This window comes from Myripristis murdjan, chromosome 15, assembly GCF_902150065.1.
Source record: "Myripristis murdjan chromosome 15, fMyrMur1.1, whole genome shotgun sequence".
In the NCBI taxonomy this organism is placed as follows: Eukaryota; Metazoa; Chordata; class Actinopteri; order Holocentriformes; family Holocentridae; genus Myripristis; species Myripristis murdjan.
In genome coordinates, this window is record NC_043994.1 from 10,611,112 (window position 1) to 10,627,839 (window position 16,728).

General features: G+C 41.7%; 1 protein-coding gene across 2 annotated transcripts in view; it reads left to right on the top strand.

Moving 5' to 3' along the window:
- The window catches only part of ugp2b (UDP-glucose pyrophosphorylase 2b), a 43,577-nt gene extending 29,199 nt beyond the window's left edge, over positions 1 to 14,378 (top strand). For both annotated transcript variants that reach the window (XM_030070127.1, XM_030070126.1), the window contains exons 6-10: positions 3,289 to 3,586; positions 5,343 to 5,540; positions 8,346 to 8,588; positions 9,376 to 9,480; positions 11,502 to 14,378. In XM_030070127.1, coding sequence (XP_029925987.1) covers positions 3,289 to 3,586; positions 5,343 to 5,540; positions 8,346 to 8,588; positions 9,376 to 9,480; positions 11,502 to 11,609 — 952 coding nt within the window. In that variant the 3' untranslated portion in view covers positions 11,610 to 14,378. The remainder of the gene's footprint in view (positions 1 to 3,288; positions 3,587 to 5,342; positions 5,541 to 8,345; positions 8,589 to 9,375; positions 9,481 to 11,501) is intronic.
- Positions 14,379 to 16,728: the final 2,350 nt, after the last annotated feature.

Sequence of the window (16,728 nt, forward strand, 5' to 3'; positions counted from 1 at the left end):
AAAAAAGAGCGTGGAGCAACGAATGATTTTATTTCACACCTTGGTCACCATGCAACCAAACACTCTACCAAAGTTCAGTATTGCATTCATTGTCAGTCCGTCTGGACCAGATTGTCAAATAAATGTCTTCAGAATGTGCAGCAAACAGTATCCACAATGTCATGAGCTGAATCAGCCCATTTTACAGTCCACGTTTATTTACTAATCATTGTAGCTAAACACCGTGGATAGTCTGCACGTACCTTTTACTTTCATGGTCCGTCTCAAACAGAGGAACTTAGAAAGAGCACAGGCACAAAATAGATTTAAATTCCTAAACTGACCATACTGAAAGGAACTCGCAAGTTTGGGCTTTAAATTCCTCACCATCGTTCCTTCTTCTTAGCTACTGTAGTGAAAATGAGGGCTTGTTGCCAGACCAACACTTCTGATGTATTTTGAATGAGTCTGAGAATTCTCTGTTCTCTGGTGTCTTTGAAACTTGACATTAGGGGAGACAGAGAGGCAGATCCAGAGTGGCCACAGCATTTTTCCATCGGACATTGTTCATTTTCTTTCCCAGTTGTCAGCATTGGACCCAAATGTCATGTAGCGGCTGACTGAACTCGGTGGCCCCTAATTATTTATATTCTATATCTAAAAAGCCAATGGGCAGTACATGCCCCGTTTCTCTACCCTGTCAAGAATACAGTCCGCCCCATAAGAAATGTGATGCAATGTATGGAACAAGCTATGAATATTTAAAACCATGGTCTTGCCAATTTGTCAGTCCAATAGCACTTGCTTTTTACTGTTTCGTTTGAATTATTTAGAGCACTGGTGTGTACGCTAAAGGGAGGGTAGTACAAAGTGGTTTTGGATGTGGGGGTAACTCTGGGATTCAGTGTCGGCACAGAGAAAGAAAGTTGGGGGGTTGACAATTCATAGGAGATCTAAGAGAAGTGGATAGCTCAGCCTATGATAATAATTGTTACTAAGCAGTTCAACTCAAGTGCAGTCCCCATTATTTAATGCTCCATCTTGGGAAGAAAAATTGCGTTATGTTTTTGTTTTTGTTTTTTAAGTCCACAGGGAAAATCTGAAATTCACCACCCACTTTCAGTGTTTACCAGCCAGCAAAGTCTGATTGGTTCCTTGCCAAATGTCAGTGTGAATGCTGGAATAATAAAGCGTGGTTGTTTGTTTTTAGGTCATTTTCAGGCCTCTGTCTTTTTACTTTGTCAAACTTCTGGAGAATCTTAAGGAACATGTAAACCTTTAGTAGCTTCAAATTCAAAAAAAGAAATTTAACCATATTGTACAACAATGTCACATTCACTGATGATTTGCAATGCTTAAGTGAAGCTACATCACACTGATATAGAATGAAATATTCAAATCCAAGATGCCATTGTTTTATGGCTGCAGCATTACATCAAGTAGAAATTCCCTAGATATCTTGCACATCAGCTTATACACATTTCCCAGTAATTCAGCAGTACATACTTTTTATCGTTGGAATCTCTTCTTCTTTATCTTTAAAATCTTTAAAATATAGTTGTGGGTTTGACCAAAGCGAATGCAAATGCAGCTAAAAATAGCCTATGTGTTTTATAGGAGAAATGATAAAAGCAGAGGAAATATATTAAGTATCCTTGACAGACATAAATAATCTGCACGCAGTGTGTGCTGTGCTCATGCCTGGCTTGATTTGAGAGGCATAAAACCGTTTAAAGCCCTGCACGGCATTCTGCTAAGCTGCCATTCATATTCAACTCATGCAAAAGAAAGTGCGATGGAGAGAAAGCAGTAGGTGTTAAAAGGATAGAGGGAGACTGAGATAAGTAAATGAGTTAAAGCTAAAAAAAAAAAAAAAAAAGCAACAAATCAAGAAACAACAAATCAAGTATCACAATTAGCAGATAAGGCTCAACTGAATTACCAGAATCCCTCAGAAGTGGAAGAAGAGTAAGATCATACAATGCGGCCCTGTTGGATTCGTGCAAACACAAAGGGCTTGTCGTTAAATATTGATCAGAGCCCGGCATTGTAGCATTTAATATTTGATCGGCCTTATTGAACAGGGATTTACCTCAGAAAAACACCTTCAGCAGTTATTGAGGAAACTGCAACACTCCTCTGTGGTGTGTGTGTGTGTGTGTGTGTGTGTGTGTGTGTTATCAAGTGTCAAACATTAACTTGGAAGTCACGTTTGATTCTTGTAGCAGTCAATATGTTTCCATTCCAGCAGTGTTGCAGTAGTCAAATATGACGTTTTAGTGCTCTAAATTCCTACATATTCACTACTTGACCAATGTACAGTGGAAGAACAGTGTTTCCAGTTTCCAGTGCATTGGAATCATGATTAAAAGATCCAGTTTATACTTGGAGGAGGTGCTTGTTCATTTAGTTTTGAACCCCAGGAGGAAATGTTGTCCCCTCCAAGGCAACCAAACATGGATCTGGAAAAAGCAGGTAAAGCGATGTGTTTAGTCAGGTTTTAGGTGATGTAAAACCTGTGCAAAGCTTTGAAGTCCACGAGCTTTCATCAGAACCGCTCACCATTTGGAACATCTTCCTCAGAACAGTTGACTGGAGTTAATCCGCCACTAAAAAGGCTTCAATGCCCTTCTCCGCCTCTGCGCCCCCTCTGCAACCTCCCATCACCTGACCCGGCTCATCTGTGCCGTGACTATCCGCCAACTTCCAAAACAAAGCCAACTCCCACTCAGTCCCACTCCGTAAGAACGTTAACTCAACCTGACGCGGATCCCTCTTAGAAACCCTTTGATCAGGTTATGCACGCAGCAGCGGTAGCTTGGACTCTCTGGCGTTTTGCCGTCATGGAAAAACCAGAGAAGTTGATTGATCTTTGAAGCCTTTTCGGTGATATGATAAGAAGAAATTGGCACAGTTCTTGGCTTGGTTTCCGTGGCTTTTACGTAAGACATGAAGCAGCAAGATTATACACATTCTCTATTCTCTTTGTGCTGTTTATCTGTGCAGTCCCAGATTCAGAGCTCTGCAGTGGGTGATGGAGCTAAATGAGTCCATCTCTGTATTTTATCTTGTTCCCTCTGACTTACTGTTGACAGAAGAAGAGGAAATTGTTCACAGAGGAGAGGCACAGCATTTTATCCTTGTGTTACAGTTTGATGAAAGTGTGACTGCCAGAAAAAAATGACAAATCAGGTCACACATTTTTACAGTCTGATAGTGTTTTCAATTAATTGCAGCTGTTTTGTCAATGGAAAGAATACCATTTTAGTAGGTCAGCTTAGTTTTCACCGCTCCTTTTCCTCCCTCCAGGTATCCTCGCATCAACAAAGAGTCCCTCCTGCCAGTGGCCACAAACATGGGCATGACCGGGCAGAACGCAGACGTCTGGTACCCTCCAGGGCACGGGGACATCTACGCCAGCTTCTACAACTCGGGCCTGCTGGACCAGCTGATCGCTCAGGGCAAGGAGTACATCTTTGTCTCCAACATCGACAACCTGGGGGCCACCGTGGACCTGCACATACTGCACCACTTGGTCAGCCAGCCCAACGGCAAGCGCTGCGAGTTCATCATGGAGGTGACTGACAAGACACGCGCCGATGTCAAGGTATGCGGCGTGGAGGGTGACTGGCTTTTGATCCGGAGGCTGGGTGATGTTCACATGATGAGGTTAATACATTATTTTTCCGAGCCATAATGTTGGTCACATATCTATTATTCTTTGTTTATGTGAGGTTTTGGCTAATGTGTACCAAGCGATTTTAACTAAAGTAGTCTTAGCATAGGGCCTACACTAAGACGTTAACATTTCCACTGCTGTAGGTGAAAATGCCACTTTGGTGCTGAAGCTGCAGTACTGAGCTAGAATGGCAATATAGAGGATATTAGTCTCACAGTGATCAATATATAAAGCAGCTGACCTAACCCGTGAACCTTGGATTAAGGATTGCATGTCAATAGCCTCCTCGCCACAGTGGCGTTCAAGGCAGGTGAACTGATGTGAGCTGGTGCTCAGTGGATATTGAAATTTCATGGCTCTTAAACTTATAGCCTCATTCTACCTGTAAAAGTTTTTGACTCATTGGAAGAGCATTTACGTGGCTCTGCGGAGTTTAATAATGATAATCTGCTTAGTTACGCGTGAAAAATTCAAAACACATGGCACTCCCATTGCCATTCCCCTTGATATAACCTGTGTGGATAGATGGGCAACTGCTAGGGCCGGATACATCAAATACTGTGTAGAGCCGAAAACATGCACACAGTCTTTTCTTCAGGTTTATAAAACACAGAAGACATGTTGTTGAAACATTGTTCAGTTTTAAAAATCTCAATCATTACACGCACATGCATAAGCCCACCATTCGCCATAAATAAATGTTGACACACCCATATTTAATTTGTTTTGGACACAACGTCTAAAGTGGCCACAGTATCCATAAGACAGCCATTATGCATCGCTGTATGTACAGAGCTACAACAGCCTATTGATCAATCTTATGTATAATTTTTAATCCTATGTGTATTATTGTCACACATTACTGTATGATTTTGGGTGACTCTATGTATCTATCTACTTATTCACACTAGAATAAAACCCATGCTTGTTGAAAAAAGGATCATACCGCACACATCTGTAGCTGTTATTTTATGGAACTCGGTTGAGGCCTAATTGGATGGTGAGCTCTGAATAAAGTGTCACCCAAATCTCTCTTTAATGTTACCCTTCTCTGTTCCACTTTGCTGTCACACATCACACCTCTGCTCTCTCTGTCTCATCTCTACCCTATGCACTGTGGGGAGCACGCATAGAGATACATTAATTCACAAGGCGTGTTTTATATTTAGTTTTATTTATTTTTTTTTTTTCTGGTGAATGCTAATGTTTGGAAAGCGGCGTATTTATTCTTTTTTGGTGTATCATTTATACATCTTGCCCCCAGGCTCATTGTAGCTGTATTGTTGTCATGTGTCTTCTGAAATAGAAACTTCTTACAGGATAGGAGCACCAGTCAACACCTGACACCAGCAAATGATAGTCAGCTTTGGGTTTACTTGACAGCTTTTAATTCCCTTAATAGACCTTTGTCAGCTAACCAACCATGAGGGATTGGACAATACATTGAAATTTAATATATAACAATACAAGCATGTAACAATATGTACCGTGGGGCAAAGAAATGAATCACAATATTAGTTACGTTTCATTTTGTCATTATTATATTATTTTGAAATTATCGTTAATAATGGCACTGCAAATTATATTACAGCACCACTGCTACAAAGACTTTTTGGGTCAAAAATAAACATTCACAGTCATAATTTTTCTGGAAAATTGATGACTGACTCTCTGCTTTGTCCAGGGTGGCACGCTGATCCAGTATGAAGGTAAACTGCGTCTGCTGGAGATTGCCCAGGTGCCCAAAGCCCACGTGGACGAATTCAAGTCGGTCACCAAGTTCAAGATCTTCAACACCAACAACCTTTGGATCTCCCTGGCTGCCATTAAGAGGCTGCAGGAGCAGAGCGCCATGGACTTGGAGATAATAGTCAACCCCAAGGTGAGGAGAGGGAGATCACATAACCAGCATCTATACACGTAAAACGCACACATGTATTGTCAAATCAATGCCAAAGTAAGGGAGTTCATGAGAGGAGTGGATCTCACATATGCCTTCACTCACTCACTGTTTGTCACACAGACGCAAAGGAAACTCCATTTTCATCCAGACTTGTTCTCATCTCTTTGGCCCCTTCTCCCTCAGCATCAGAGAGCTTGGTGGAAAATACTCATGGAACAAATTACAGGCGTGCTTCCAAACAGATGTGATTTTCTATTGACCCAGTAACCTCACAGCTGTGTAGGTGTGTATCTCTGTGTGTGTGTGCGTGCTTGTGCCATTTGGTGAGAATGGAAAAGTTGCGACACTTTGCATGCTAAGAGTAGGAGCTTCTTGGCTTTAGCTCCTCAGTTCGGATCCCAGACCCCCATGTAAAAGCTGTAACAGCCCCGCACTGACATCACGGCAGGACTATCTAGGTATCTTATATCAAGAGTGTCTTAACATACGACTGTGGTTTATACGAATCTCTCTTCCCCTTGTCAATTCAACCCTGGCACAGTAAGATTTGTTTTCAGCTTCACACACAGCTCTTGAAAATGTTGTATGTCAAACAAAATGCATTAGTCAGTGACATGCTGAGCCAACAACCTCTCCATCTGAGCCTTCAGTAATGGGTTGTAACGAGTGAACCCTGAACAAAAATACAGAACTTGGAGTCTGTGAGAGCCAGGGTAGGAAATACACTATTTTGTTTCATTTTCACATTGTAAAGCATCTTCTCTGTCTGAGTTCGCTCTGTAAATGCGCTCCCTGCTGCCCCGGCAAGCCTCTGGTTTCCAAGGCGTTTGTTGTGGTGTGTGGATTTGCATACAGAGGAGAGAAAAGGAGAGAGGAGAGGTGTTGAAATCCAATCCCGTTTTCCAGTCACCTCTCTGGTGGCTCCTCTGCCCCACTTGGACTCCTTAGTGCTCTGTGTGTGCATATGTGCGTGTGTGTGTGTGTGTGTGTGTGTCAGTGTATGTCAGGAGCATGTAGGTCCTTCTATTTGGAAGGGAGAGAGTGAGTGGCTGTTTGGGAGGGGAGAGCGTGTGTGTGTGTGTGTGTGTGTGTGTGTGTGTGTGTGTGTGTGTGTGTTTTGGTGCATGAGACACATGAAGATGAAATATGGATTTCCCTTCAGAGACACTTTCAAATATTTTGGGGAACAATGGTTCTCTAATTAGGTTAACTCTTCTCTTTGATATGTGGATTAATTCCTTATTTATTTCAGTCTAATTTAAAGGCACACACATCCAAATATATGTACATACAGACAGACACACCCACACACGACGTCTTGCTTGTCATGTTATTATGTTAACATTAGTGTCATATGTTATGTATATTTTTCCCTCATTGTTCTGCAAAGTGCCGTGTGTGTGAAAGCTGTGCTGCTAAAATGAGTGTCGCAAACACATTTGACTTGATTTGCCCTGACATTATGTATGCTCACTCTGTCACACTGCATTGTGCCGATGCTCTCCCAGTTGAGGAGCACCGCCTTAGGGCGTGCAGTGTAATATATACACCACTGAGCTTTGAAACCAAACCCACCGTGTTCCTGGCTCTTGCTGGCTCAAATCTATACATGTTGTTTTCAGGCCCTTGGCTCTAGAATCACATGTGGTAGAATGGATAGTGTTATGTAACTCTTGGTAACTGTGTAACACGGTGTAGCTTTACATTCGTGTGTGTGGTCCTGTTTGGGTAAGGTGCAGCACTAACACTGCAGAGTTAGGGAGGCTAAATTTATAGGCATTCATGGAACTGAGAGGCACTTTGGGCGAAAGTTTAGCATGTGATATTTACCTTGCCTATGCCGAGGAATCCCACAGCTGATCAATATTTTATTACCAGTCATCATATGACAGATGTTACAGAATTACTGTGTTAGCATCCAGATGTGCTGAATAAAGCTGCCACTGTGCACCACTGTTAGTGAGCTGTGGCATGACAACATGATTCGGTTTATGTGAAATGAATTACATGTTTAAGCTGGAAATTGTCCTGAATTCTGTGTTGGCATGTCTTGAGCCGGCTTCACATTCATACATTTACACATCCACGCTTGGCAGCTGTGCCTTTCTTCTACTGTTTGGTGTTAAGCAGCTCTGCTGGAGCATTTGGAGAATAATTCTTTGCTCAAGAGCACCTCGACAGCAGTTGATGAAGGAAGGAAGGGGGGGGGGGGGGTGTGTGTTGGGTGGGTGTTATTCATTTATTTTCCCTACCACTGGGCTCTTGACCTTGTGATGTTGTCTGTTTCTACACCGGTGTCACCAAGAAAATGAGGTGATGAAATAATTAACAAGAGTTGCCCCAAAAATTAGCAAGAAATTAGTAAAAAGTTGCATGAAAATTAACAAGAAGGGATCAGAAAATTGTCACAAAAATTGTGAAGAAGTTACAAAAAAAATCAGAAAATTAGAAAAAAAAAAAAGTTACTGGCAGTTGAATTCTAAAGAATAAATTCCAAGGATGATAGATGTCGTACTCGAACACTGAGAAATAGATAGAAAGTGGTGAGATTATCACATCATGTTAAAATATTTTTTTGCTGTAATAATTTCTTGGGAATTGGATTATAGTGATATTGAACTTTCCCTTTTCAGCTGAGGACTCCACTTTGAAAAACATTGCTGTAGAGTCTTCTAATGTATCATCACTCATGATTTGTGATACGTATTATATAATGTATCATGTAATCACATAAATATTTGTTTTCCCTAACCCTTTCTTGACCGGCATGCCTGTGGACACCAGACGCTGGATGGTGGGCAGAACGTCATCCAGCTGGAGACGGCCGTCGGCGCTGCCATCAAGTGCTTCGACAACGCCCTGGGCATCAACGTACCCCGCAGCCGCTTCCTGCCCGTCAAGACCACCTCCGACCTGCTATTGGTCATGTCCAACCTGTACAGCCTGGAGGCGGGCTCTCTCACCATGAGCCACAAGAGAGAGTTCCCGACCACGCCCCACGTCAAACTGGGCAGCTCCTTCACCAAGGTAGGACAGTGCCATTGCACCTCAGGCTGTAACACATCCACCCACTGCTACAGCTGCACTGCAGAAGATGAATGATATATTATATGGCAAGAGTGTCAGTGGTTTCTGCTCCATCTGTCAGTATGGATTCTGATGTAATTAGTAATGCATGCAATTATTGTTGAATTACTCGTGACCTTGGTGTGATCACTGTTAACAGCTGAGAGGATAGTAGGGACGATCAGCGTAGCCTCTGTCTCAGTGTTAGTTTCTTGATATGAAAACCACTCAGATACCTCCTCTCCATCTGACAACAAACTTACCGTGGATCCTTAAAAACACTTACAAGACATTACATTCATTAATAATTGGTATTAAAATGTCTTAGATCAATTCTTAAAGTCTTAAAAAATGCTGCAGACATAGAGAGTAAGATTTCATGGTGCTGCATTGGAAGATAATTGGTAACAGATTTTTTGATAATTTAGAGAATGCCTCACATTAACGTCATGCAGACCAGGAGAGTGGAACCAATAACGCTCATATTGTTTGCAGCCAGAAGAGCAATCCAGTAGATTTCTCACAAAATTCAGCCCAGTGACTCACAGTGAGACTTGCAGTGTGGAGGCCAGTTGAGGCTGCCAGACTTCTCAGCTTTGGTCTTGGTTTGTTTGCAGTGATTATGCTCAAAGTTAATGTGACGATGTATTGATGTTAAAAGGTCACACACAGCACCTTTGGCTTCTGAATGTACATACGCCCACATATGCAGTGCTCTTACGTCCTCGTGTGTCTGGTCCGCCTCCAGGTGCAGGAGTACCTGACTCGCTTCGAGAGCATCCCCGACATGCTGGAGCTGGATCACCTGACAGTGTCTGGAGATGTCACTTTTGGGAAACACGTTTCACTCAAGGTACTTGCCATTACCTGTGCAGGACACACCACATGAACGGCAACCTGCAAGGAACATTGTGGCACATGCTGCCAGCATCAAGGCGGGGATGTCTGAGAGCTTGGATCAAAAGAGGCTTATTCATTAGTTGGCTGTGCTCTCATTTTATTGCTGTTGTCAGACAAAAATCACATAAAGTTAAGTTTTCCTGGGATAAAAAAGGTATTTTTGACATAATTAGAGCCCTCTACTGGATTTTAATGACAACCCAGTTTCATCTTCAACCCACATTTGAAATAAATTGGGGTTTTAAAATCCTTGACGGTCTTGAGGGGACTTTGATCTCATTGGCTACATACATGAATTAACTAAACTTAATTGTGCAGCCGTACAGTACTCTGACAGATTCCACTAGACCACAGGCTTGTTGGTGATATGAAATTTGCATTTGCTCTAAAAGCACCGTCACTTAAGTGTGCTAACCTAGAAACAACATTGCATTACTTATTTAAGAGCCCATACTGATGGTAAAGCACAAGATGTTCGCGTATATCATATAAAATGAAGTGACTGAATGCTGGAGGCTACAGAGACGATGTGAAGCCTGGAGGCCTTCCTCTGGACTCTTAACATCCAAATTCACTCGCATGGTGGAGAGGAAGCACGGAGTCGCTGCCAAGCTGGAAGGATAAATCTTTTAATCTCTCTGTAACTGACCTGTCTGAGGAAATCCTCGTGTAATCTTAAATTACTTTAATCAAATTTCCTACCTTTCCTGCATTTTTCACAGCTCATCAGTTACATTTACAGTAGCAGGGACAAAGTTCGTGAAAATGCAAGGACTGCATATAACCAAGGCGCTTAAATGTTATCAGCTCTAAGAAAAAAAAAAAAAAAAAAAAAAAAGATGTGGCCAGTATCTGCCAAAGACAAGTTTTCCCATCAGGTGCTTGGCTGGTGTTAATGTCGCACAGTGGTGTTACAACACACATTAATCAACATTCCTGTAAATGTGCCAGTGTAACCAAGCAGGCTAATTTTCAACTTCAGTCTTCGTCCTGGAAAGAAATAAACAACATCAAAGTGTAAGCAACACATTTGCAAAACTATAGATAGAATAAAATACATTTTAGCAAAAATTGACATGACATATTAATCGCATGTTCATTCGATATAAATGTAAAAATCCACTACAGCACTGCAAGAAAAAAAAGTTAAATAATGTAATAACAAGACCTTGATATACCATTACCATATGGGATTTTAAACAAGCATCATTGTACTTTAAGAGATTTTCCCAGCTAAGTTGTTTATTTGTTGAGTATTTGATCTCTGATCGCGATAAAAACGTTCACAAAAAGTTGGTCCTGGTGAATTTCAGGATCAGGATAATTCTGAAGATGAAAAACTTGAAAAACTGTCTAGCTCACAACCATGCAGTTCTGTATTGTTGTGGTGTTGACGAGAGTCTGAATCTGTCTTTTGTGGGGTTTTTTTTTCACTGAAACGGGATTTTCACTAAAAAAAAGATATGTATCCAAGCTATGATGGAATAAGTATATTCATTTTTTAACAAAATCTAAGGTAAAGGGCATTCCAGTATGTTTTAGTGGTATTTTAAGAGCATATTTTGATGATTATCGGGATAATATCGTGAATCAAAATTACTCTGGCCAGGATAACCGTGACAGATGTCATATTGTCCCGTGCCTGCTGCAGTGGTGGTGTGAAACTTTGAGAGCCTGCTTGTGTGCAGAATGAAGGGGCTTGTGGGTCGTGGAACATGTTTGGCTCCAGCTTGTCTTGCAGAATGTTAGGTCAGGGAGGAAAACTGCATCAAGATAGAGTTTCTGTGTTTCGGCTCACTAATGCAGCTCCTTGTGCACTTAAAATTGGACAAGTATGTATTTAGCGGTTTGCATGGTTTTTATCGGAAAGCATCTTAAAATTGAAATCACCCTCCTGCCCGCTCCCCTCTCATTCATTCTGTTATTTGTGTTTATTGTTTAGTGAAACAAGCCCATCTGTCTTGTGCCTTGCAGGGAACAGTCATCATCATAGCCAACCACGGAGATCGCATCGACATTCCAGCTGGCTCCATGCTGGAAAACAAAATTGTATCCGGCAACCTCCGCATCCTGGACCACTGAGGCCTTTCTCACCCATGTGCACCCTCATCATGTGACCCAGATGGCTTTATCCCAGTCATGTGACCCAGTAGACGTAAAAGCATATGACTTGTACGTCATGTTTACCCGACACCAACAGATAGATAGTTAGAGGACACAGCTGCCCCTCAAGGCTGTGATTGCATGTGCAGTGCTGTGCTGCAGTCCCACCACTGACAAGTACTGAGATGTGTGTGTGTGTGTGTGTGTGTGTGTGTGTGTGTGTGTGTGTGTGTGTGTGTGTGTGTGTGTGTGTGTGTGTGTGTGTGTGCGTGTGTGTGCGTGTGCGTGTGCGTGCGTGTGCGGGTGCGGGTGCGGGTGTGTTTGCGCGAGCGTGCCTTCCAGCTGTTTGTCAGCAGTTGGCAGCTGAAAAGCATCTTGCTTGTTGGTTGGAACTAGTTAGGATATGTCGCCCTCTACAGGCCATTTTAATATCAACGTTTTAAGAGATGCCACTACCTGGCTAATGTGTACAGCTATAACTAATTAATGATTAGTAATACTAATTATACTCATAACAGTCACTTAAAAAGCCAGATATAAGCCTTTCTTTAACATATACCCACCTTTGACCTTAAATGCAGACAAAATGACTCAACTGTTTCATTTTTGTTTGTTGTTGCTGTCTTTGTTACATGTAATGTAGTGTTTATTTTTTTTATTTACATTGTGGCTTGGCCAGAAAAAAAAAACCTCAATGAAGAACATGGGTAACTAACTAGTTTAGGGATAATATTGGCCCTGTACATCCCAGACCAGATGTGTTTTTATTATTATGATTCCTCCTTCATCTTAGCCCTTATGGCGTACTAGCAGCACTGCCAATGCAATCACATGGTGTGTTAAGTCACATTTCCCCAGCAAGGGCACAAGTTTGGCCATTCCTCTGCAGCGTACAGACGGCACTGCAGGGTTTCAGCACGGTTCCTCCACTCAGACACCGTCTCTGAACCAGCTGAAACAGCAAGCAGTTACATTTTGATAATCATGAAAAATGGTACGAATTTTTGTTTAGGTCTTGTACCTGGGACTTTTGAAACATTTCTATAATATTTGAATGGGATTAGATGCCATTTTTGCATTTGTTTTTGCTTGGTAATCGCTTGAGCTAATATTTTTTAAATTTATTTTTTTAGATGAGATGTTTTAGTAAGCCGCTTGGCCTTTATTTCAAATGAGTGTCATCATATTTTCCCAGTGTTTTCGATCACTTTGCTTCTGTTATTACTGTGTACATAAAGTAATGTGAGTAACTCGTGTAGGGCAGTGGGTAAATGATGGCGCAGCACTTCCAAGGTAAAGTGTTGGACATACGAGGGAAGTATCTACCAAGTAAGATATTGTTACTGTCTGCGCCTTGAAAAGGTTTCATAGGACCAAGACTTGATTTTAAAATCCACAGAGGAGCGTGAAACCCTCAAGATAAAGGTAAAACATAAAAAATCATCACATTTGGAGTGTGTGAGGTTTTCACTAGACAGATCTTTCTGAATTCATGGCAGCATGTAGAATCAAAGTTAACCTGAAGTTTCCAAATCACTGGAAGCTACAGACCTCCCCGCATATCCAGCTGACATACCCAGTCTACACCAGGGATCCCACACCTATATCCATCACTGCAGTGAATCCTAACAATTTTTCTGTATTTGAAGATTTTATTTGCAAAAACAAATCTCCAGTTGTTTATTTTTCAGATAATATCGATCAAAAAAAATCATACAAGCAGGCTAATGCATAGACAGTATTGGCTTTTGCAACAAAACTTTAAATTCAGAAAGAATGTGGGGGAAAAAAATCAGGAATGACATTTATCTGTTTTGCAGTTAAATGTAAAACAATTACATTCCCTATTAGTATATTAAAATAATAATCATAAAAATTAGTTATTACACCTCTTATGTGGTGCCTTTTGTTTTTGAAGGAGATGATCCGCATTGTTTCAAGGTGGCGTATCAGCTTCTTGTAGTTTGAAAAATTTGTCCAGCTAGTTAACAAGGCACCCAATTTAGTAACTGTGCCACTTGTCATTATCATTTAACATATTGTATGTGCCATTATTGAGAAAAGAACACATTTCTGCAGCCACCAGTGGGTCAGAGCCCCCAGTTTGAAACCCCCTGGTCTAAACTGGAAAGCTGCTGAGGATCAAATGAATCTGCTCTCATGTGAAAACTGAACACATCCAGGTGACATGACTGATGACACTCTCAAGCCCATGAAATGACATCTGTTAAAATGAAGGCCTTTTTTTTTTTTTTTTTTTTTTTTTTTTTTTTTGTAGTCCCAGGAAGTTGCAGGTGATTTTGAAAAGAACGTCTGTGCGGTGCATTACTTTTGTTTTGTTGTAGTGAGTTTTTGAAGTCTGCTTCCATTTTTACCTTCACATTGTACAACAACCCCATGTTTCCACCAGACCCTTATCATGTCAGCCATTTCCTCTCTCCATCCATCTGCCAGTCCCTCCATTGAGCACAAGCTCTCCTCAGAAAGCAAGAAGATGCAGTATTTTCTCCAGTGTTGGTTTTACAGACATATACAGAGAGAGAGAGAAAGAGAGAGAAAAGAGAGAGAGATTTGGACCACTTCAGACGTGTGTAGTAAGCGTGCAGTGTGAGGAGAATTGAGACGGGTTCGATATGTGCGAACCAGGAGCCTGAAAGCAATAAGTGTTGATGTGTGACAGCGGAGTGGTCTCAGTCCAGCCCAGTTCTGCCTCCCCGGAACTGAATAAAGTGCAATATGAAGAACTGACTCTGTGTCCGATCTGTTGTGTCCTTCCAGTCGCACACTCCATCCATTAAAAAGCATTTAGAATACAGGGATGCATCCTGGTGCCAGGGCTTCTCTGACTTTTTAACAACATTCACACACTCAGCACTGGGACACCTGAGCCTTACCTGCTGTGAGGTGAAAGCACAACACATGATTACCAAAGACACTAGGAAACTGTTCATTACACTGCTCATAATGACCTACGCAAGTATGGGTTAATTCAACACGAGTCTTATCTCCTCTGAGGTGGCACTTTCATGAAAGCCGGCTCTAAGTCACACCTCTACCCCACAAATTCACACAAAAAAAGGTGCAAAGTAAGCCAAATATACATCTAGCTTAAATACACCGACTGTTCATGTGTAGTTTATTCACTGGCAACACTGACACTGAATGAATCGAAGTTACTTTAAATTAATCCACTGTTAGATGGCTGCTGGTGAAATGAAGTCTGTATTCTGAGCGAACATGATTTTCAAAATTATAGCTTGAAAAAAAGATCTGATAACTGTGAAATCTGAAACTATGAATAAAGCTACAAAACCAAGCTTTAATATTTGACCATGGTGATCTTAGGTCATACTGAAGTGATGAACATGAATATGAACATGAATACACAAAAAAAGGATTCAAAATACAAAGAAAGAAAAAGGAAATATTGTTTGTATATCAGCAGCCAGGGGTGCACACATTTCTCTCTCTCTCTCTCTCTCTCTCTCTCTCTCTCTCTCTCTCTCTCCTTTGCAACAGTGCATGTCCTCTCTGCAGAACCAAAATCCATAGCACCCTGCAAACAGACTACAACCAAATGATGGCAAACATCTAGATTTATTCCTCAGGGAGAGGAATGTGCCAGGAGAAAAAACATTTCACACCATTCTACTGACAGCACCATCCACACGTTAAATTTGCTGATGAAATTATCCACACAAGTGATCCTTGAGACCTGGCTTCCTTCTATTTTCTTATTGCTTGTACTCTACAAACATGCACTGTACATTTTTTTTTTTTTTTTTTTACTAATAACCTCCCTCCATTTGAAATATAAGCTCTTTTTCCCCAGTCTCTCACTCTGTCTAAATCTGATGAACTCTCTTGTCTCTGTAGAAAGTGAGGAAGTATTCATTGTAAGCAAACAGAGAGAACTTCAACAATGATGACAAAGCTTAAATTAAAGATTAGATAAAAAATAGCTCCACATGACAAGTGCTTGATATTTAAAAGTGTGTGGGAAACGAGTCACATCACCATCTCTGCCTCTGTGCGGCTATTTTGACCTCATAGTTACTTTCACATGACAAAAGGCCGTGCTCGAGCGTGAGAGAGAGGAAGTGTGACTGGTGACATCTAAAAGCGAGAGGCTGTGAAGCTGGAGGTTAATATGCACCATGCAAGGTCAGCTGCTTTATTTCTCTTACAGTCACAGGCTGTGCAGCCGGGGTGAGAAAACACTTTGATTTTGGTGCACACACATACTCTGGACGAGCTGGGTGGAGTACAGCCTGCCCTCCAGCGCCCCCTAGAGCCTGGTGCTGTGCGGCATGGCCACAGCAGCCTGTCTCATCTGCCGCCTCCGCCCCCCTGAGCCTGTGAGCATCTGCCTCATTTCCACGGGCTTGCCTGCATCTGATGCCTTTATTAACTCACCAACACTGCAAATTTCATTCATTTCCCACCAAAACCGAAACATATCACTTTCCTCACAAGAGCTCCATCTGTGTTATAGCACTTTATTCTCTTTTTCAATTTTAACACTTGTCTCAACACCTTCTTTCCCTGGCATTCTGTCGCTCTCACTGCAAAGTTATTTTTTTTCTCAGAAATGTTTCATTTTCATTTTGCAGTCCAAAGTACACTGCTCAAAAAAATAAGGGAGCACTTAATCATCACAGCATAACACCTAGTCAGTTAATCTTCAGGGATATCAATCTGTTCATTTAGGAAGATTCACAAGGAGATTGTGAATCAGTTCCACCTACTTTGGTGCAAACGGAAGTGACAACACGGGCAATGGAGAGGCAACAGCAAGACAACCTCCACAAAGGGAATGGTGTTGCATGTTGTGGCCACAGACAATTGCTCTCTCTTCACTCCTCCTGATTGATTCTTCTCTAATTTGTGTTCCGCTGGTGTCCTTGTCACGACTTGAGGCACAAGGCAGTACCTGCAGCCCAGTCTGGTTGCACAGGTAGTCCAGCTCATCCAGGATGGTTGCAAGACGGTTTGCTGTGTCTCCCAGCAAAGTGTCAAGCACATGCAGGAGACACCAGGAGAGTGGCCGTTAGATGAGGAGAGCTGGACAGGATTGTGGAAGGGCATCAACCCAACA